Raw genomic sequence first — 23425 nt, forward strand, 5'->3', positions numbered from 1 at the left:
ATATAAATGTATGGATGTTGACATGTTATATTTTAAGAATATTAACAATAAATGAGTATGAGTATGATGCATACAGAGTTTCCTACTGAGTTTTAACTTTGAGTATATGTGAGATACGAGATTTTTTTCAAAGTAGTACTAGTTTCTACCCGTGATTTCGGTCAAATGATCATTGGATCTTGCGTAAAATAATATTTTTCAGCAATGAAAACTGTCCAATATCCTTTCCCGGGACTAAAATGAATCTATGAATCTATCTTCCGAATTGCATCTCAATTGCGGTTCAGCAGTTTTAAGAGGTAACAGACAGATTTACATACAAACATATAAAATAGCGACAGGAAACTTTATATGGAAATGTCTAAACCAAGTGACCTGTTTTTAATACTCTTGAGTATAGGTATCAGGTTTTCTTTTTCAGACAGAGCCCTAAAAAGTTTCATTCGTTGATTAGGCAGAAGGACGGGCAAGGTTGAATTAAAGTAACTACATATCGATTTTGGAATACGCATGAAGTAAATGGGCTTAGTTGGTCAGGTCGTATGAAATTATAAAATTGTTGACTTATTGATTGAAGAAAATGGTTTTTAAAGGTCATTACATTTGTTAAGTCGTTAAAAATACTAAAATAGCTACCTATATAATAGTTATTGGACATATACACAAATAATGGCATAAAGTTTGTGTTGGTTTAAAAAAAACTTTTTTAATATAGCTACTTGAAGAGCTCTGATTTAAACTTTCACGATTATTAAACATTATCAAACTGCACTCGGGACTTAATCGCGTATTTAAGTTTTAAAATTTACCTCCGACGTTTCGAGGACGGCGTTGTCCCCGTGGTCTCGGGGAAGATTGGCTCAAGTTGACATCAACATCTTCTAATAGCCGCGCGAGTTTTTCGAACTACCCGCACTTGGTCTTGTTTATCAGTTTGAATGTTTTGCGCACTAGGGATGTTACTCTATCTGTCTGTGGAGGTACATTTTAAAACTTAAATACGCGATTAAGTCCCGAGTGCAGTTTGATAATACTTGAAGAGCTGTTTCCCACTGACGTCCAGTATTTTGCGGGTACGGTTTTTTGCAGGATCCCGTTTTAGTAGTATAGGTGCTAATATAGTAACTTTCACACGAGGATTCTGTTTGCGGGATCCTGCATGCATACTACAGAAAACTGGATCCTGCAAAAAAACCGTACCCGCAAAAAACTGGACGTCAGTGGGAAACAGCTCGAACTTAACCAACTATACACCTCTACACTCGCGTGCAAAAGTATTGCATCACTTTGCATGTTTTCGTTCGCACCCAATATCTTTGTAATTCTATACCCGATTCTGAAAATTTTGGTATCAACTGAAAGCTTATAATGTAACGCATTAGAAAAATGATAAATTGAAAGAAATTTCGAAACTGAAGACTTAAAAAAAATCAGAAAACTGAAAGTAGTCGCATAGTGCTCCAAAAATAAATCAGGAAACTTAAGAATAAAAGTCATTTTTTAAATACCAGATCGATTATTATTATTAAATTAATACTTGGTATTGCCACCCACAGCCCTCCTTTCACAAACCAAGTGGTTTTTCATAGACCTAATTAATTTTGTGAGCGTAAGCGTCCCACTCCTCCAGCAAGACTCCCTTCAGCTCCTCAACATTGACCAGGGCAGGATTCCGCTTCCGAACCCTCCTTTTTAGGTAGTCCCACACGTGTTCAATGGGGTTAAGGTCCGGGCTCATCGCTGGCCAGTCCATGGTGTCGATGCCCACTTCGAGAAGGTAGGCTGCGGTGACCCTAGCGGTATGACACGGGACATTATCCTGCATTAGAATGAACCCCTCATCAAAAATACCGGCATAAGGAACAACATGTTCCTCCAGGATATCAGTGATGTACTTGGCAGAGGTCAATCCACTGTCACGGCTCCCGCCAGGCACGAAAACCAGCTCTGTCCGCCCCTCGTAGGAAATGCCGCCCCAGAACATTACGGATCCACCGCCATAGGCGACCCTTTCGGAGAAGTAACATTGAGCGAACTGTTCTTCTGGCCTTCTGTAGACTCTTCCTCTTCGGTCACATCCATTCAAGCACATTCTGCACTCTTTCAAGAAGAGAACTGGGGTTTATTGCTCAATGGTCCAGTCCTTGTGATTTTCAGCAAACTCTCTTTAGGCTGTACGGTGTCGCGCCAGCAATTTGGGCCCCGCTGCGGGCCTCCTGGGTATCAAGTTCGCTTTCTTAAGTCTTCTTCTTATTATCCACTCACTGGCAGCCACTCCTCGTACCTCACGCAGACGCTGCTGGGTGGCAATGCATGCCTGGTGTTGATCTCGGAGAGATGTTGTGACAAAGAAGCGGTCATCCCTCTCTGATGTACACTTTCTGCGGCCCCTTCTTGGTCTTGAAGTAAAGGATCCAGTCTCCTGGAACCTCTGGTAAACTCTGCAAACTGCAGATTGGCTTAAATTCAGCTCGGCAGCTACTGAACGTTGGCTACGCCCCGCATGCAGGGGCTGGACGATTTGGCGGACTTCAGCTTCAGTGGTTTCCATTTTTCCGGGTTTTTTTCTCGGGAAAATACGCGGAGATATGTAACGATCGACTTCTAATAAGTGACTGATAACAACCCCTTCCCTACCCCCCGTTTTATAGGGGTAAAGGGTAGCGCAACTATTGCGAGTGATAACGTGAAACCGCTCACAAATCGGGAAAATGCCGATCATTTTAAAAATACTCAGCCGGTTTCCATGTTTTTTTACTTTTCGTAAAGCTAAAACTTCAAGGAACATGATTACATTAAAATAATTTAGCGAAATTAACCAGTTTACAAATATATTGGGTGCGGACGAAAAAATGCAAAGTGATGCAATACTTTTGCACGCGAGTGTAGTCTAGTCAATTTTTTTTTATTTGGGCCTAATTGGTATTTCCAATTCCCACAAGGAAACCTGGTAAAACCTAACTTTCGTGCTTGCAAAATGTAAATTGTATAACAGGATTAATTAATTGCTATGCCCGGACGTGACCTTGTTTGTTCCCAGTTTTTAAGTAATGACTGGTTTGTCCCATGTGACAAAACCTAGGTATGTACCTAAATGTTTCTTAGGTAAGTAAATTACAACTTACCTTACTACTCAACTTAACTTACTGCGTAAGGATAGTTAATCAATAAAGCATGTTAACTGATTCTGTCCATCTGTCGTAAGCCCTCCTCATTTGACGGATCAGCAATCTTTGAAGATTGTGTACGTGCGCAAAATTATACGAGACGTTTTTACTATGGTTAATATTTATGGAGTACAGAAGTTCTTCAAAACTAAACTAGTCTTAACGTGAACCTTATGAGTTAAGGACCGACACCACCGGAACTACAGTGTCTTGTCTTGTTCGTTGCGAGTTTTTGTCATTCATTTTGCTGCATAAACGGTGCGCCAATGCCGTTCCTTTATTTATACCATTTAAACCTTAACCAATCGTCCATCGCACAAGTAGCCCTAGTCAATCATCATTGGCCACAGCATCTTTGCAGATGATAGTTGCAGCGACTCCCGAGGTATTTTGAGGAGGTAGTCTACAGCCTACATCGACTGCGATGACTGTATATAGACCAATGGCCGATCGGCATTTCTAGCCGCATCGATTACAGATGTGTCTTGAATCTTGGAGTGGTCCAGCAGCTTTGCGAATTAGTTTCTGCTTGAGTTGGTCCAACCAGGGCTCGTTGTGCTTTGCCATGCCTTCCCGCAGGTTACGACGCCACTCCGATCTCATTGTGCCCAAATAGTCTAACGCCATCGGCGTTTCAATAACCTCTTGGGTATTGCGTGTTTGAAACACTAACGATATAATAGGAGTGGCGACATTAATGTCCAAATGATAAACAACGTCCGTCTGGCATATAATTAAACATTTAACTTACTTTGCATTTTTAAATCAAATACAATCTGTTCCGTTTTTCTACATTATTTACAAAAGGAGGAGAATTATGGTCATACATCGGAGACTTGTGGCAATTAAGTGGCACTAGTGATGAGATTTATGGTGATACGGAGTCGTCCCGCCACCAAAAAGTTAAAATGCGGACCCTTGGGCAACTAAGCAGTATAACACTTTAAACTCTCGCGTTTTGTACACATATTTAATTACACAACCACCACATCACACCACAGCCACCACACACCACACACGTGACCAGAGCTGGTGCAACTCAGCTGAAACGTCGGAATTTAAGGTGAAAATAATGAAATGATATCGCGGTAGACCCGTTTGTGTCTCTTAGAACTTAGAGCTCTTTCCCACTGACGTACAGTTTTTTGCGGGTACGGTTTTCTGCAGGATCCCGTTTTCTGTAGTATGCGTGCAGTATCCCGCAAACAGATTGCTCGTGTGAATGTTACTATATTAGCACGTATACTACTAAAACGGGACGTCTCAGTGGGAAAGAGCTCTAAGCAGTAGAAGAAGAATTAAACAAGATGAACATATTCATAACATAACTTCGTTCCATACCACGTTTCATTTGAATGGTGTTAATGTGTCATCACCAAGCGTTCGACCTCCGATGTAAATAAACAATTGATGCAAGCGATATCTCGTAATCCTTGAGCATAAGCGGTTCGCGTATTTTCGTTTTAAACGGTCATGGAGGTCGGTGTGACGTCACGATACAGATATTGTATTTTTTATGCGACTATGGACTGAGTGTTGGTGTTTTTCAAGTGTGTCGAAGTAAATTACCTTACCAAATTATATCTTACTTAGGTACCTTTCGTACGTAGCCTGAATGTCGTCTCAGGGTCAATTTTCTACCCACTTATTCCTTTGAACACATTTTCGACGAAGTGCTTCGACATCTTGAATGATACCTAAGTACCCTGAATGTCATTTTATGGTCAATATTTTCTTCCCACTAATTTCTTTCAACACATTTTTGGCGGAGTGTTAATATTTTTGGTTGACTGGTAGAACTCCTTGACTACTACCGAACAACCAGGAATATCATCAAAATGTAAAGACCCTTCCTCAAAAATATGTCCAAAGAATTACGTGTTCTAAACGCCCGTGACCTCAAGCCCTCAGCCTTTGGCCCTAACCTCACATACATTTGTGAATCTCTTTGCAGATGTATGCAAGTTTCCTCACGATGTTTCCTACACTGAAAAGCAACTTATCAATATTAAGTGATGCTATGTACAGATTAAGTTCCGGGAAACTCATTGGTACGCGCCGGAAGTATCTGTCAGCCGGAAGGTGACAAAACAATAACCCATTCTTATTGATTGAGAAGCTCTTTAGTATTGTTTAAAAAATAAATAATAAATGGCAGAGACTTGAAACATATATTATTGTAAATGTGAATGCTGGTACGTACTTAACATCTGGCGAAATATGTAGGTACTTATACGTAAGACGTCAGAATAGGTAAATTTCCTCTCTAATTCTAAGTATGAATTTATTATTAAGTGGATCCGGTAGTCCTTGAGCTATAAGCGGTTTTGCGTATTTTCGCTTCATTTATGGAAATTTGTGCGGGCGAGCGTTGGTGACATCACCCTTTAATGTATAAAATGCAAAAGAGAGTCTGTTTTGTTTTGCTTTTCGATCTAATAATAGTAATGTATTCGGATAGTTTATGGCATTTTCCATTTGACGACTTGTTTTCACAAGTTTGTTTATATGCTGTTTATAATACGGTCGTGTTTTTACCTACTGTCCACATTAGATATAGTATAGGTAAGTAATAGTATTTCATACCGAAGACACGCTCCACCCCGCCCCGAATGGAATTACCTCACCTCACCCCACGGCGGCTGAATGTCTACAGATTGACAGAATCTCAGTTCGATTACGATTTGCAACGCGATGACGGTTAGTTCAAAATTACGGTGCAATGTGCATAGTTTTCTTGTACCACGTTGCCATGGTCACTAAGATATACTTATTTTCAAATAACTGCTGTTCTAAGGAACACAATGGTGCATTGCATAGATGTCGTGCGATTCTCTAACGATGGCGTGTCCGTCCGTCCTATGACAAAGGTGATGTGCAGCGTTCAATTCAAATTGAATTCAGCGTTAGAGCGCGGTGTTAAGATATTTTGACCAATCTGCTGGTTACATATATTTTAAACGTTGGAAACCTTGCATTCCATGATGTAAGTTATGGAATGCAAGGTTTCCAAAAAGATTCCCATATTAACATAAAGATGGCACGCGTTGCAGTTGCAACAGTCCTCGTTACCCTTGGTCCACTGAATGGCTCGTGAATTGATGTTACTAAACGGCTGCTGCGGAGGTCAGTGTCTGTGACGTCATGCTGAAGTTACGACAGTGGGGAGACAATCCTGACTTCGGGCAAACTCGGCTCCGTTCGGCTAAGCATTGCTCCGAAAAATTATTAGGGTTGACACAACTTGACGTCCCTTTGCGTGCACGACCACAGATAAGATAGTGACTTTAATTTTGACAACCTTACATAGCCGAAAGGGATAGTGTCATAAGTCAGAAACGAACAGCATGATTCGACCCTGAATCGCTGTCAAACTTCGGTTTTGTAGGAAGTGTCTTTTCTGTACGGTAGTACTATTAATTATTCTGTGGTTACGACGGATTTCATTCAAATTTAAGTGACTTAATTGAGACTTTGAGACTCGCTAAGGTATTGTTAGTTGCAAAAGTACGTAATGTAAGGCAGCCGTACTGTAGGAGAGATAACGACTAGCTGCCCGCCATTTTATCGTTTAACTTCCTAAGACCCACCATAGAACATTTTCCAATTTTGAACCTTGTTGTATAAGTAAATTAGAACGAATTTCGTTTGTCTTAAAAAGCAATGAAACAAAAGAAATGCTACTTTATTCTGTTCATGAAAGGTTCAAAGGACCATGGGCAACTTTGTATGGAGCCTGGACCCAACGCCAACAGAAATGAGAGTAAGGTCATTAGATAGGTATTTCTATGTACTTCATTTTGTTATATGGGCACCAAGCGGAATTCCATTGCATAACGGAGATATTGGTAGTTTAGCTAAAATGTCGTGACCCTTATTACTTAGGCAATAGAGACTGAGTAAGTAAATTAATTGCTGCAGGGTAGATGTTCGCGCACCGCCGGGCGAGCACACCGAATGATTTGCCGCGCTCGCCCGGCGGTGGACTCTATTGCCTAGGTAATAAAGGTGACGACATTTTGACTAAAATACCAATTACTCAGCTCTGCAATGGAATTCCGCTTGGTGCCCATAGAACGAAATAAAGTACAGAGAAATACCTATCTAATGACCTAACTCTCTCTACTCTGTTGGTTTTGGGGCAATTTTGACGCATAGTCCTTTGATTAAGAAACGTGTATGCAGTATAAAGTTTGTATGCAGCGAATGAAGGTTAACTATCTCAGCGGCTGACCGTACAAGACCCCGTGTGACGAAAATAGTTGCAAAAATTAGTTTCTCACAACACAAGCCTTATTGAGCTTAGTGTGGGACTAGGTAGATTTGTGTAAGATGTCCCATTATAGATTTCTTCGGAAATTTCTTCATATTTTACAAAATCGTTTCTTATGCCAAAAAAATTGCACAAGGTTTAAAAACAAAGTATTTTTCTAAATACGTCATCTCATATCCCCGCTGCGTTTTATGTTTATGCACTACGCAATTCTTGAGACATTTTCCTTATAGACTGCGAGCCACGAACAGATTTCCATGACCAATCGCCTTCCGGGCGATAACTCGTATAGTAGTTAACGGCTATGTATTATGAACGCTCGTGGACGTCAGATGGCGCTCCGTTGGTGGGTTAAGGAATGGCAGCCACCGAAACACGTAAAAAAAAATTTAGTCATCGCCTCCTGTTTGATACTTTGTCAGATGATAGTTTAGATACAATTGTGAATAAAAAAAATCGTCAGCCGGTTGTATCGCGGTGGCAGAAACGTCAGCTGGTCACATGAACATGTAATTTTTTTTTCATCTATTGCATCTAAACTATTATTTGACAAAGTATCAGCCGGGCGGCGATGACTGACGATATATGCTCCTGGCCCGCGGTCTATTAGCAAATCCAGTTTATTGACGCATATTTCATTCTACGTTAGAAATACGTCTTTTTATCCTTTTGTAGAAGTATGAATTTGAGTTGTATGAATCTGTTCTCGACAAATATTATGTTAGCACAGTGGCTTTTAAGAAGTAGAGCCAGCCGGAGCAGTAATCACCAGATTTAGGAATGTCAAAGAGCCAAAAATGATGTTTTCACTGTTATTTTTCATTTAATTCCGATCACTACACTGCCAACAGTAATATCATTTCTTTAAAGTGACGTCATGTAATTTTATGACGTCGAGATCGTGTCTGTGTCACAGCCAGGTCTAGTTTACAAAAGTATTTGGAAAATATTGCTGTGATTTTTTTTTTCTGCCTTTGACTACCTATTATGTATCCACCTTTCAAATATTATTGAGAATATCCTAAATAATGTTCCGAGGTCGGGATTAAATTTACACTACTATGAGAAATACTAAATAAGTTAATCAAATATAAACGTTAAATTCTATTGAATAGGGTTCAGTTTAGTTTGTCTTGGCTTTTGCAACTAGTATGTATGCAAAATTTATTAGCAATATTGGAATCTTTGTGTGAAAGCGGAATAACTTAACTTTCTTATCATATAATAGGAAACTTACTATGTTGTAGACTTATCATAGTCACGTTTGTCGCATGACAGAGATAAAATTATACATCCGTCTCTTCCTGTAAAACAGTAGAAAATCTTTAGCTGTAGGGTAAGCAACCCAATAACGCCCTATGGTACAGTTACAACGCCGATTGTCGTATGTGTGGCGAAGAGGAAGAGACAGTGAAACACTTAATGTGTGAATGTCACGCCCTCGCCAGATAAAGAATGAAGGACTTTGGAGCAGGATATCTGGAACCAAAGGACTTTAAAACGCTACCCATGAGCTCCATCATCCAACACATGCATGGATATGGTGGGAAAAGCTCTTGAGTAGTTGACGGATCTTCTCTAGGGGTAATTGCACAAAAGATCCCTATGGGTCGAAGTGTATCCGCAAGGGCCCCCGAAAACAATAAGAAAAGATAAGAAGATAAGATGGTACAGTCATGTGCCCATATTTTTGTAGGGAAGTTACCTTTAAATAAGGCTGAACGGGCCAATCTTTGGGCAACAGTAGCATCGTTTACCTTATGCGTTTAAACCATCCGGCCCTTTACGTTACCAAATTTGGATCAACCTTCGCCTGCATTCGACTATAACTCCATATATTTGGCTTTTCGGTAAAGTGACCAAGAGCACAAGGATTCGATCCTATCTTAACATAGTACGAAAATATACTTACTATCTGAGTCATAGTTGTGACTGAATTCGAAGCACAGACGTTAACATAAACACAGTTTAGTATATCTAACGTAAACTTGTTTAACATCATGCTAAACGTTGCTGTAAAACCAGTGAGTCTCTAATAGAGACAGATGTTGCCTTTAAGAATTTCTAATAATGGTAGAAACTCTAGAAAGGCGATCATTGAAGAATTAGATTAAAACGTTGATTCTCTAGCAAACAGCTAATAATGGTGACCAATAAGGAATTTTCAAACTGTCAAAACGATTATTCACTCTATAGTTTACTTATATGACGTGTGACGTCACGCTCAAGTTACCTACTTAGAATTCTTTTCGATTGATTAAACATAAATGTGCCATTTTCAATTAAAACGGTACTTATTGTCGGTTGCCAATAAGGCGCTATTTCCATATAGCTTCAATTTGAAATCAACCTTATCCACCACCGACAATGTGGTACCTTTTGGTTGAAAACGTCACAAATGGTGTCTAAAAATAACCGTGGCCCACGTTATTCTAATAATGGTGTGAATGGTGTGAAATAATTTATTTGAAATACAGTCAACAACAACTGTTTGGTGGAGTCACTATTTTTTCGAAACCGCGCAATGTTTGGCATATTAGGCAATGTTTAGCATGTTTAAGGTACTCTGTGTAAAAAGTAACAGTGGTCCGACGGCCTTTGACGTGTACCGAGCTACTAACAATGCGATGACAGCGATGTATGCAGCTCGGGTGACCCCCCCTGCCCCTCGCCCCTCGCCCCTCGTCGAACGACTGTATAGACATTCGGCCCGATTCGAACTTTAAGATACGTCAGTTAATAGATCTAGAAACGATTTAGATTAGATGTGTCAGCGTCAAATATGACGTTTCTTCAAACAAAAACGTCACTTTTGACACTGACACATCTAATCCATATCGTTTCTAGGTCTTTTAATTGACGTATCTTAAAGTTCGAATCGGGCGGTGTATATAGACGCTTGTTTTATACAATGTAGTGCCTATTTGAAGATAAATGGAACATTGAATTAATACAAAACGCACCTGTTCTGCAGCTTTCCAATTACTTGAACGTTGGACACAAACGGTAGAAAGTTTGCACTGGCTTATCGATATAGTTACTATAAAATACCAGGCCCCAATTTCACCACGGTGACAGGTGCGACAATTGTAAAATCACTGTTGCTGACGTCACAGGCATCCATGGGCTACGGTTACTACTTACCATCGGGCGGGCCGTATTCCTGTTTGCCACCATCATTGTTTTATTAAAAAAAACTTTATTAATATATCGGAAAAAAACAGATATTTCTTTTGCGAAGTTTCTGACAATTGTCAAGATTTAGAAGAATTGTAGGTAATTCTTGACAGGTAATGAGTTATATGTCGGAATTTCGCGACAATTGTAGTGTTTTTGTGACAATTGTCATAAACTTAGCAAGAGAAATATCTGTTTTTTTCCGATATAATAAAGTTTTTTTTAATAAAACAATGATGGTGGCAAACAGGAATACGGCCCGCCCGATGGTAAGCGGTAACCGTAGCCCATGGATGCCTGTGACGTCAGCAACAGTGATGTTTTACAATTGTCGCACCTGTCACCGTGGTGAAATTGGAGCCAGCTTTAATAGTTATTTGTTTTACAAGGGGGCAAAGTTGTTGTTTACCCGCTCGTGCTAATATTAATTTGCTCGGGCAAGCGAAAGATTCCAAAATTGAACCACGAGCGAGTGGTTCGAAAAATGGAATCTTGAGCGTTGCGAGGGTTTCAAACCACGAGGGTTAAATAAAATCTGCCCCCGAGTGAAACACACAATTTTTCACCACACCAACCCGAAATATCAAACAAAATCAAATCCAAATGAATGTTATTAAATATTTATCATCCAAAATCATCATTTAAATGTCAATTATTGGTATAATACATAACAAAACAACTCAAAATTTGCATTTGATTACTTTGCCTCACATGTGAATAAAATGCAACTTTGCTATCAGTTTTTGGAGTGCAGTTAGCCTTTCCGAGCTGGTGTGGTGAAAAAATATATGTTTCAATGTTTTTAGTTTTACCTACATGATATTGGAAAATGACTTTTTCCGTCCGAAATAGAAATCCGTTCCCAATTGTTTCAAAACATCCAAGAAATTGCAGTCACTTAGTCATAAACTGCCTCCTTCATGCCATTTTTTTAGGGTTCCGTACCCAAAGGGTAAAAACGGGACCCTATTACTAAGACTCCGCTGTCCGTCCGTACGTCCGTCCGTCCGTCCGTCTGTCACCAGGCTGTATCTCGTGATCTGTGATAGACAGCTGAAATTTTCACAGATGATGTATTTCTGTTGCCGCTATAACAACAAATACTAAAAACAGAATAAAATAAAGATTTAAGTGGGGCTCCCATACAAGAAACGTGATTTTTGACCGAAGTTAAGCAACGTCGGGCGTGGTGAGTACTTGGATGGGTGACCGTTTTTATAGATAATGGTACGGAACCCTTCATGTGCGAGTCCGACTGGCACTTGCCCGGTTTTATTCGTATGACCACTTAACCAGGCCCCTGTTTCACCGCTGTTACAATTGTCACCTGACAAAAAAAAAATGCCGTACATTGCTGGTCCAACACACAGGAGGTGGCCACAGGAACTCTGTGATAAAACAACGCAACTGTTCGAGTTTCTTGAGTATTAGTTGCCTGTTGAAAGAAAAGTACAGTCAACGATTAAAGCTTTTATCAAAAATCTTATTTGGTCATTGTCTTGATAATAAGGTCCACAGATCATTTTACGTACTTAGTTTGATTAGCTTATGGCCACAAGTATTGTGTGTTTAACCCCGACAGTAACTTGCAATAACAAAAACTTTAGAACACTTAATTAATATTATCTACAGTATTTACAAACAAAAGAAAAACACCTGATTTCAACCAATTAAGTGGCTAAGCATTTGCCATACTTAGGTACTTATGTTTATTTATGATACGATTACCATGTTGGCAATTAAAAGTAGCGTGTGTCGTACTTGACATTCAACATTTATAATTAATTTATACCACTTATCTCTTGCATAAGAAATTCTTTTTATACTTACACTTAAAAATAGTCGACTTTATTATAAATACATTACGATTGACATTGCTTTGTACGAATGAATTAATTTAAATACAATTGTAATGTTATTGTTTCAAAGCTGATGTTTTATTGTGTAATTCTGTCTAAAAAGTGACCTTAGAGCAATACAGGCGCCAACGTGGAGAAGCGTAGCGTTTGTATTAAATAATTAATTTAAATGGCCTCAGTTTGAGACGCCCTACAGTCTCTTTTTTCTCAGAACGACACATTTGTTTGTTATCTATAATAAACAAAACTAATTTACTAGACCTCATCACGTTTTTACCATTATCGCGATATTGAACTTTGAACTCTCGGAACAAAGTTGAAACTGCTATACTTCAACTAGAAGATACGAGGTTACGATTGCGTCCCATATGATTGATACACACCTCCGCGCAAAAATGGCTTATGTGACACGTTTTACTTACTCAAAGGTACCTTTTTTGACTGACATACAGACTGACATTGTGATACACGTGCTAGTACTGAACGTGGCTGCATGCTAATAGCAATTATTTAACTAACCACAGGCCTTATGTCTTTGGAATAAGGATTACGAATTATCAGTATGTGGATGGTATGGTGACTCATTGTCAATAGAGGCAACTATGTGCTGTATCTTAGTTCAGAGAATTGAGTACAATAAAAGATGAATACATTTGTTTCTATGTTGTTTGACAATGTATTTCATTGCTTTCAAGCGTTGTTTTATTATTATTTACTTATTTAACACTCTTCACACTAATATACTTGTTACTACAAACAACAAACATCCGTAATATAATATTATAATTGTGATGTGCGGCTACACCCCTGTATCTAACGCTTCAGTTCTGGGCCTGGGGTTAGACGTAGGCTAGATACTTAGTTTTTAGAAGTTGGTGGGAGTAGGTAAGTGAAAATAGCAATTCGCGAGCATAGCTCGTAACTGTAAAAATATTATCAGTGTCTTGTTTGATATATGTACCTCTTATATATATAATACACACTGTCAAACCGTTTATGCCATACACATACATCAACCTCAATACCTTACAATTACATCAACCTTGAGTAGGCGGCCAAAAAAATACCCCTTATGAAATTCCATAGCATTGTTATTTTATCAGACATGTCACCCTTAAAGGTTGTGCGTGCCGTGGCATTTCGCCAACCACCCCGCGTCCGCTAACGAGGTCGCGCCTCGAGCCGTTTAGTAATAAATGCACACTTAACCCTATCACGGCAAAGACAATGAGGAAGGGTTGTGATTTTAACAGTCTACGTATGTGTCGTCGTGTTTCCAAATCGTAGTGTTCTGACTCTACTATTAGACGATTTTGACGAATGAGGTGTCAATCTATTCGTTTTTGTAGCCTAAGTGACAAAGGCTATATTTTTAAGCAAATGTAAGAAGCTTCAATGTCATAAAAACTGTTATTTCTTCCTCTGGACTCTTCATATCATACTGACTGTAATTTTGTAGTTGTTGGTTCTTTATTCTCACAAAGCTTCAAAACAACAAATGAGTATTCATTCTTAAACTTCTGTTCCAGGATCGAGTGCTGAACATCATCAGCCAGATCATGGACCAGCTCCTCGGCGACGAGCGCGTGGCGAGAGGCTTCCGCGTCAAGTTTCCAGAGGACGTGCTCCAGGACAACTTGGCTGGCCAGCTGTGGTTCGGTGCTGAGGTTAGTACATATTTCCTTAGTTATGATCACGAATCACAAATCAGCTTCTCAGCGAGTCAAGTTTCCAGAAGACGTGCTTTAGGATAACTCGGCTGGACAGTTGTGGTTCGGTACATAGGTTAGTACAGACAACAGCTGTTCTTCATAGTTGATCATTCTTGACGAGATTATGGATAATTCATAGCTGTGACTGCATCTCTATAAATCCTCCTATATCCCATTTACTTGAGGTCGACGCAGCAGTTTTCCTTTTCTGTTCATCTTTGTTTCAGCTACTTTGTTTGTTTGTTTGTTCAGCTACTTCATGCTATCTCGCATATGCTTCTGTCTGAGTTTGACGTTCCTCATACAACGTCGGGTGAGAATACGTTTGTGTCATACGCCACGTACATGGTTTACAGGAGAACGAAAAGAAACAAAAAAAAATATTTTTCGGAAAGTTTTACATTTAGGAAATATTTAACGTATATATCATGTAGGCATATATGTTTACTATTTATAGTACCAAACAAATATTGTGAATACAGTGGTAATCATGAAATAAAAGCATTTTTATTTTTGCCATATCCGTTTTGATGAGTAAATGTTAAACGCATAATGTATGACATGACACAATCATTCATCATCTCTCCAAATGCTCACCTGTCGAAGTGTCACTCCAGTTTTTAACCGTCAATTTATCTACTTCCAGTGTCTAGCCGCCGGTTCATCCATAATGAATCGCGAGGAGGAATCAGCCGCGATGCGCCCCCTGGCCAAAGCTCTCACCAGAAGCCTGGAGACCGTCCGGTCGTTGCTCAGAGAGCAATGCTTGCGACCCAGAGGACTGGCTCTGTCGCAGCAAGACGACATGCTTCATGAAAGTCTTAGGATATTTGACAAGTGAGTGTTACTTATAATCGAGAAGGAGAGGAGGAATTAGCCGCCATGCGCCCCCTAGCCAGAGCTCTCACCAGAAGCCTGGAGACCGTCCGGTTGTTCCTCAGACCTTGCGACCCAGAGGCCTGGCTCTGTCGCAGCAGGACGACATGCTGCATGAGATATATCTTCTTATATTGTCTTAGGATATTTGACAAGTGAGTGTTACTTATAATCGAGAAGGAGAGGAGGAATTAGCCGCCATGCGCCCCCTAGCCAAAGCTCTCACCATGATCCTGGAAACCGTCCGGTCGTTGCTCAGAGAGCAATGCTTGCGACCCAGAGGCCTGGCTCTGTCGCAGCAGGACTACATGCTGGGTGAGAGTCTTAGGATATTTGACAAGTGAGTGTTACTTATAATCGAGAAGGAGAGGAGGAATTAGCCGCCATGCGCCCCCTAGCCAAAGCTCTCACCATGATCCTGGAAACCGTCCGGTCGTTGCTCAGAGAGCAATGCTTGCGACCCAGAGGCCTGGCTCTGTCGCAGCAGGACGACATGCTGCATGAGAGTCTTAGGATATTTGACAAGTGAGTGTTACTTATAATCGAGAAGGAGAGGAGGAATTAGCCGCCATGCGCCCCCTAGCCAAAGCTCTCACCATGATCCTGGAAACCGTCCGGTCGTTGCTCAGAGAGCAATGCTTGCGACCCAGAGGCCTGGCTCTGTCGCAGCAGGACGACATGCTGCATGAGAGTCTTAGGATATTTGACAAGTGAGTGTTACTTATAATCGAGAAGGAGAGGAGGAATTAGCCGCCATGCGCCCCCTAGCCAAAGCTCTCACCATGATCCTGGAAACCGTCCGGTCGTTGCTCAGAGAGCAATGCTTGCAACCCAGAGGCCTGGCTCTGTCGCAGCAGGACTACATGCTGGGTGAGTCTTAGGATATTTGACAAGTAAGTTTGTGTGTCAAAACAAAACAAACCCACAAGTGTCTGTTGGCTTGGACGTCTGAAAAGGATGGGAGAGGGTCATCCTGTGAGGAGAGTGTTAGTGGGAAACGTCCAGTTGGTTGCCCTAGAACTAGCTAGCGTTGGAGCTTTGTAGCCATCAACGATCGCTCCGCCATGTCTGAGGGTCGTGACCACCATAAGTCGCTCTTATCTGATCGCCCTTGAGATATCAAACTGGTGTAAAGTGTAATGTCATTTTACTCATGAGAGGTGACAGTTATAAGAAACTTTTCTATAGTCGTTCTAGCGGAAATCAGTTTAATAAATCAGATGTGTAAAGTTATTTGCCTTTTTTTCAGGTTGTTCGCAGAATTCGAGCTTTGCTACGTGAGCGCCATGGTGAACGTGAAGACCCCCCACGAGTTCGAAGCGCAGCAGCTCATCTGTGTGCTGTTCTCCGAGAGTCTACGGAGGGCTTTGAAGCAGTCGCTGCTCACACAGGAACAGGTTAGATCCTACTTCTGAGCGGAGATTGAGCATTACAGTGAAGACTCCTCACGAGTTCGAGGCGCAACAACTCTTAAGTCTGCTGTTCTCGCATAATTTACGATGGGCTTTGTCCTTCGCAGTCGCTGCTTACCCAAGAAGTTCCTAGTAGGAACAACGTGATCTTACTATTAAAACGAAGTATCTTATTATGCTATGTATCTGATTCGGTTCTGATTAAGATTACCTAGGTTCGGTCGTTACCCTACTAGAGTAGCGACTGAACCGTCTCATGGCGAGGCAATTGTCCGGTTAGATAGAACATGAATCCTCACATTTTCTTCTGTCAACATGCTAATAACTGTGTTAGAGAAAATTTAAAAGAAAGCGAGTGAGTAACGATTACCCTGCTCTGATGATGAAAGGATAATCTGGACAATTAACGAACTTATGCTGTGACGGTTGAAAATAACCCAAATTGTGTTTTCAGGTGGACTCGTACGATCCAGCCTTGATGTTCGCCGTGCCGAGGCTCGCCATCGTCAGCGGGCTATTAATATACTCCAGCGGGCCTTTGAGCATAGATAAGTCACCAGGTAAGTTTAAATAGTCAATTATTGATTGCCATGTTGAAATATAATGCCCAATTTATCTATAACATGATCTGACATGGATAAGGACTACAAAGGTCTAATTTTGAATAACTTCTCAATTTAAAGTCAATTAAAGTTAATGAACTTCCTTAAATATTGTCGAGTTATAATAAACTTAGAATGTCAGGATCTAGATCTAGATCTGATGTGTAAAGAAAACAATACTTCTATCATGTGCAGATTCGGCGTAAGTAACTTAAGTAAGCGTGATACCATATTTCCAGAACATTATACTTCAAATATTTAGTTAGAATCTCTGTGCTCTGTCTCCGTAGCCGTAATTAATACTTTGATTTAACGAAAAGCTTTTCTGTGTATTTCAGAGGAGATGTCAGACATGTTCCGTCCATTCCGCACCCTTCTTCACAAGATCCGCTCTCTCCTGTGGACGTTAGACCGGCGGGAGCTTATAGCCCTCGAGCGGTTGCTCTGTACCAACGAAGACGTCTCCAGTTTAGCTGGCCTGGAGATACCTCATGGTAAGTTGATGCTATTTATTTCCTATTTATCTCACTATAAACATACGCTTTCTCCTGTAAAAGGACAAACAGACTCCGATGATCACAAGATGTGATGAAGGCAATGACCCTCTCACAAGACCCGCTCTCTCATGTGGACAGTAGACCAGCAGGGGCTTATAGCCCTCGAGCGGTTACTCTGTACCAACGAAGACGTCTCCAGTTTAGCTGGCCTGGAGATACCTCACGGTAAGTTGATGCTATTTATTTCCTATTTATCTCACTATAAACATACGCTTTCTCCTGTAAAAGGACAAACAGACTCCGATGATCACAAGATGTGATGAAGGCAATGACCCTCGCACAAGATCCGCTCTCTCATGTGGACACTAGACCGGCAGGGGCTTATAGCCCTCGAGTGGTTACTCTGTACCAACGAAGACGTCTCCAGTTTAGCTGGCCTGGAGATACCTCACGGTAAGTTGATATTCCTCCTCATCTTAGGGTTTGCCCAGTTAAAAGACCTCACGGTCCGTTTTGGCAACGGGATTCCAAAAATTGGCGCTAGCACTGCGTTTTAAAAAGTGACTCTGACCTCTGAACGATACGGGAACCTAGGCTTTGTTGTATGTCCGGTTCACTCAGGGTTTTTCTTATACTTACAGGTGCAGAACCTTCGGAGGACCCGTCGTGTCAGTACCCTGATATCGGCGAGTTCGTGTCTCGCTTCTACGCTGACCACGCCCCTTGCCGCGATCTCTATACCCAGAGGTATTTTTGTATAAGTATTTAGCTGTAAGACTAGTTTTAGTCTTAACATTGTACGCCGCATCGCGGTTGATTATGATGATTCTACCCTAACATAATTTTAAGATCATTGTAACTCACAATATGACAATAAAAAATTCAATTCAATATGTGCTAGAAATAAGGCAATTGAAGGCAGAATAGAAAAACAGAGAGGCAGAGGAAGACCGAGACGTGCATATATTGACCTGGCCAAAGAAAAAAATAACCTAGTGACGTATCAGGAGCTCAAAACAGTGGCAGAGAAAAGAACGGAATGGCGATTACTCCACCGACAAGGCTCTTAAGAATAATGATGATGATGATGTGCTAGCACAATTCACCAGTGTCGTTTCGCAACCTCTCTTTTTTACATTTACAAGCTTTTATTTACTTTCACCTGTCCCGTTGTCTGTCTCTCGGTCTGTAATCAAATCTTGCAAGTTAAATTTGATCACTTCCCGGTTTCCGATTGAGCTGAAATTTTGCATGCATGTATAAATCGGATGACAATGCAATATTATGGTACCATCGAGCTGATCTGATGATGGAGACAGGAGGTGGCCATAGGAACTCTGTGATGAAACAACGCAACCTAATTGTGTTAGGGGTTTTTAGAATTGTCTCAATGAGTATTAGTTGTCTGTCCTAAGAAAAGTACAGTCGGCGATAAAAGCTCCAAAAATGAAATTTTTGTCAAAAACTTTTCATTTATCTGATCTTCTAGTCCAGTACTGTACCTCACCACTTCTAAAGGGTCCAGTTCTTTCTGCCATCGCCAACGGGATTTGCCAGACCCCAGATTTGTGATTTTGGCCCATAACTCATTCGACATCTGAGATATATATAGACGATGTAGGTCTTTTTGATATCGTAACTTGGTAACTCCAAGTTTTCAAGAGTCACAGCAACCTTAGAATGCCTTCCATGAGAACTTTATCTTATCAGTTATCACTATTGCTATTACACTGTTTGAATTCGCCTACATTTTCACACACTCATCCGATGATTATAATCAAAAAGTCTTGGTTGAAGTTTGAACCCATTATTGTAACTTGATTTTTTTTTCCACAGTTCCACCGAGCCAACCATCACTGAGAACGACTACCTGCCGGACTACATAGAAGTGATGACGCCAATCATCGACGGCCTGCGTCGCCTCGACACGGACAGCGACTCCACTTCGCCCCAAGAACACCCCTCCGACCCTCCCCCGTCCGACACCGCCAGCATAGACACATTCCAAAACGACCTCCTAGACGCTAAGACCCGCAAAACCAGCAGAACGGAAAGCAGCGACTTATCCTCCTTACGGAACCTCTCCACCAACGGTCTCATGATGTTCGACCCTTTAGTCATCAACGCGGGCAACTCGGGCGAACCCTCCAACAGGCAGTTACCTGACCACGACCTGGTGACCTCCCTTAACGAGCAGGTCACTGAAATAGCAGATAGATTATCCTCAATAGTTAGCGACGTAGACATACTAGATCATAACCAAATACATTCGTTCTCCACGAACGATGTCCCCACTTTAATATCCAGCGAACCGACTGAGCCTTACTTCAGCGGGCCTAAGAACGAACAACTGAGCTGCATGCCTTCCACTAGTCACGGATATTTAATACCGAACGCGATAAGCCACGAACCCGTAGTATTAGCTTCTCTCTCACACAATAATTCTGCAGTCTTCACTCAAGAAGAAGAAAGTGCAATAGCGACGGATCTCCCTTTAATTATACCGGACAATATTGACGCTGATATTGTAAATACTAACATATGTATAGCTAACGCTAATCTGAGCTCGTTATTACTAACTAATGAAGAATTCCGACAGAATTTCATTGATAACAATGAAGTTGCAAATGATAATAATAGTTTCACATCAGCGAAAACGCATATAGAGAATAGTGATGATGATAAAGTGAAGTTCATGCTTGGTTATGAGAGCGAACACGAATCGCCTGTGGATTCTGGTGTCAGTACTGAAAATACTAGCTTAGATAGATCCCCAGACACAGAAAACAAAGAAATCAAAGAGAACCACTTCATGCAACAGAACAGGGTATTAAAAACGGAAGAAGACAAAGCTATTAACACATTAGAAAGTTCCTTTTCCAGTGTAAATAACGGTGATGTTAGCGTTAACATAAATTATGAAGAGACAGATACTCAAAAGAACGAAGCGTCATCGTCGATTAATGTAAATACGGATAGGTTAAGTGACGAAGCTGTAAATACAAAATCTGAAGAGTTAAGAATGGCGGAAGAGGTTATAAACGAGTTGGCAAGAAACATAGTGGCCGATTTAAGTACTCAAGACAATAATTCCATGACTAACTCCTCGCCTAGTAGTTCGCGGCAGAAGAAAGAAGAGAGGCGATTAAGAAAGTCGAGTAAAAGCAAGAAGAAGAAGAAAATGTGGTCGCCCGGGACCGTGATCTTGGACAACCGGTCGGCGCAGGCACAGAGCCCGCTGAGATTGAATTTGGATCACTTTGTTGACGAAAGGTGAGAGATAGATAAGCTGTATTTGGGCATTTTCATTTAACTTGTACTTTAAAGCGCGACTTAAGACAAAATGTATGGCATTTGACATTGGCCGTCAGTTTTGTAACGATTGCTAACCGGCAGTTAAAAGGTGCACAATTAAGTGAAAATTCCCATTTATTTAAATTTATCATTTAGAGTTTAGACTAAAGATGTATGCAGTTATTTGTCAGACTATGTAAAATGTATTCAATCATATAAAGAACCGAAGAAATCTTATTTGACGATCATCGATTTTACGACTGATCTAAAGTTTTTGTCTAAAGTCAGCATACATATAATTGTTTTTACATTGTGCTTGATTCCACCATCCTCCTAAGGCCCAAGGTTCTACCTATAGTATCTCTTAAGTTCGATGAAATGTAAATCTTATTCAATTGGAACAGAGTCGCTTTTGCTTTGTCTCGTTAAATTTTCCAACAACGCAAAATCAACTCTATTTCCTAAACTATATGTTCTAATTTCAATGGCAAATTATAGATTTTTCATTTGTATGGCTGGGCCTTATGAGGCTATCCTTTTGGCAATGCGGTATAGATATTGTGAATGGCAGTAGCAAAGACATATGCAACTTCGTATAAGATGAATAAAGTCTAAGGAAAAAATGTGCCTCGGAAATCAAGAAAAAGTTATTCTCGGATAGATGGCGCACACACCTTTAGCCTATGCACCCTAATGCAGGCTATGGCGTGACGACACCGTTTCATATTTAACAATTTTAACACATAGAATTCAGTGAATGAACATGGGTCAAAATGATATAAAAATAATAAAATCATTTATTCATATATATACATTTTTTGATAATTTTATACGTTTTCATTTTGAGTTTTAATCGTGTGTCGATAGATAGCAGTAAATTTACTGTGACTACAAAATTTACTATGACAGGACCCCTCTATACTATCTATTCTCTTTGGCAGTAGCGATGATATTGTAGGACATACTTGATAATGATGTTGTATTTTCAGTACGGCGGACGATGAGCAGATCGCGTTGGCGCTACAAGCTCAAGAGCTCGCCGCGAGACAACAGGCGAGGGGCAAGTTCAAGTAAGATTTTCATACGCTTGAAGACACAAATAAATAGCGCCATCTATAATATGCAAGTTCACACAGAATGAGCTGACTTGAGAGGTGATTGCTGTGAAGATGTACCTCCCCCGAGGCCCGATACATCATGGTCGCGCGTGCGTTTGCCTCGGGCAGGCTTTACACCGAGATGCTTTACACGACAAATTCCTTTCGAGGCATTCGGTTCTTTTATAAGTCCGCCTAACACTAAGCCACGGACCAACCCCTATAGACCGAGCTTATAGGACGACTCGCGGCCACCGCCCGTATGGTGTATAGGTCAAATATAAGATTGTTCGCGCGCCGCTCCGATCAGTTGCGCCCAAGGTTACGACCTGTTAGCAGTGTGCACGAGTCTAAGAAAATAAATCGTAAACTATTGAATTCATTGGGAAATCATGGGATATTGCAGCGTAAAATGGTGTGGCAAGTCATCTAAGACATCGACTTACGAAACAGATGGAATAACATCCCACAGGAAAGTCAAATTCATTATTTCATTGAATAATGTTTCTTGTCCGCGGGGTTCATTTTATACTGGTCGTAAGCAGAGGCGAAGTATCTCCGTCCCTTTTCGTCAACTTGAAAATGCAATGCGCTATCCCTTTCCCTTTCGACTAGTGATGTGACGATGATGGTTTTTCAGTTGCGGAAACTTCGTGCTTCGTCATACCGTATTGTACCATTTTAGACATAATATATAGTAGGGTGATTCACTTTTGTATGGAGAAAAAAAAGTTGTAATATTTTTCCTGACTTTGCTCACCAATGGAGTCTCCCCACAGTAAAAACTATCTATTTAAATTTTCAAAAGAATTGAATAACGTTTAGAGGTTGCACAAGTTGAAAAGGTAGAGTGAGAACCCCATACATTGCGTGAAAATGAACTATGTTCTAAAATGACAAAATATAATGAACTGATACTAAAATCGAATGAGAAAACTGAATTTTGCGTCTAAAACACGATAAAAGCACTTTTCCTTTGGAAACAGGTGGAAAAACTGAAAAATCATAATTAGAACATTTATCGAGTAACCAAAATCCAAGTTTACTACTAATTTTAAAATGTATTTATATGTAGAAGGTTCAGTATCACACTACTCTCCGCTTTAATGGTAGCCGCTTAAACCATTTTCTACCCTCCGATGTAGAGTCGTTGGTTATTTGAAAAATCTTTGTTGAAGTTGTGCAACCTCTAAATGTTGACCGATTTTAATTTTTTTTAACGTATAATATTTTTTTATCAGTTGGAACAAGAATTCGAGCAAAGTCAGATAAAAATCGAAAATTCGGAAAAATGAAACACCCTAATATATAGGTAATATGTTGTGTAAGTTTTTTAGAATCCTCTAGGCTGGCCTGGCGGAGCAGTTAGGCCGCATGTCACGAGATGGACCTGATGATGAACTTCAAAGAAGTGCGAGGGAACTCGGTGTTGGTTTGTGATATACATATGTTGTATGGG

General features: G+C 40.5%; 1 protein-coding gene and 1 long non-coding RNA gene across 3 annotated transcripts in view; both read left to right on the forward strand.

The window, feature by feature from the left end:
* Positions 1–23425, forward strand: part of LOC134801192 (uncharacterized) — a 298318-nt gene that overhangs the window by 262432 nt on the left and 12461 nt on the right. The gene's annotated exons all lie outside the window — the stretch shown is intronic.
* The window catches only part of LOC134801102 (lateral signaling target protein 2 homolog), a 57849-nt gene that overhangs the window by 26063 nt on the left and 8361 nt on the right, over positions 1–23425 (forward strand). The window contains exons 3-10 of one of the 2 annotated variants that reach the window (XM_063773628.1): positions 14006–14143; positions 14835–15025; positions 16314–16461; positions 16931–17036; positions 17417–17572; positions 18217–18322; positions 19412–20848; positions 21859–21939. In XM_063773628.1, coding sequence (XP_063629698.1) covers positions 14006–14143; positions 14835–15025; positions 16314–16461; positions 16931–17036; positions 17417–17572; positions 18217–18322; positions 19412–20848; positions 21859–21939 — 2363 coding nt within the window. Of the gene's footprint in view, positions 1–14005; positions 14144–14834; positions 15026–15622; positions 15775–16313; positions 16462–16930; positions 17037–17416; positions 17573–18216; positions 18323–19411; positions 20849–21858; positions 21940–23425 lie in introns of those variants that run through there. The other variant, XM_063773627.1, reaches the window with a different exon arrangement.

Source organism: Cydia splendana, chromosome 21 (genome assembly GCF_910591565.1).
Source record: "Cydia splendana chromosome 21, ilCydSple1.2, whole genome shotgun sequence".
NCBI lineage: Eukaryota > Metazoa > Arthropoda > Insecta > Lepidoptera > Tortricidae > Cydia > Cydia splendana.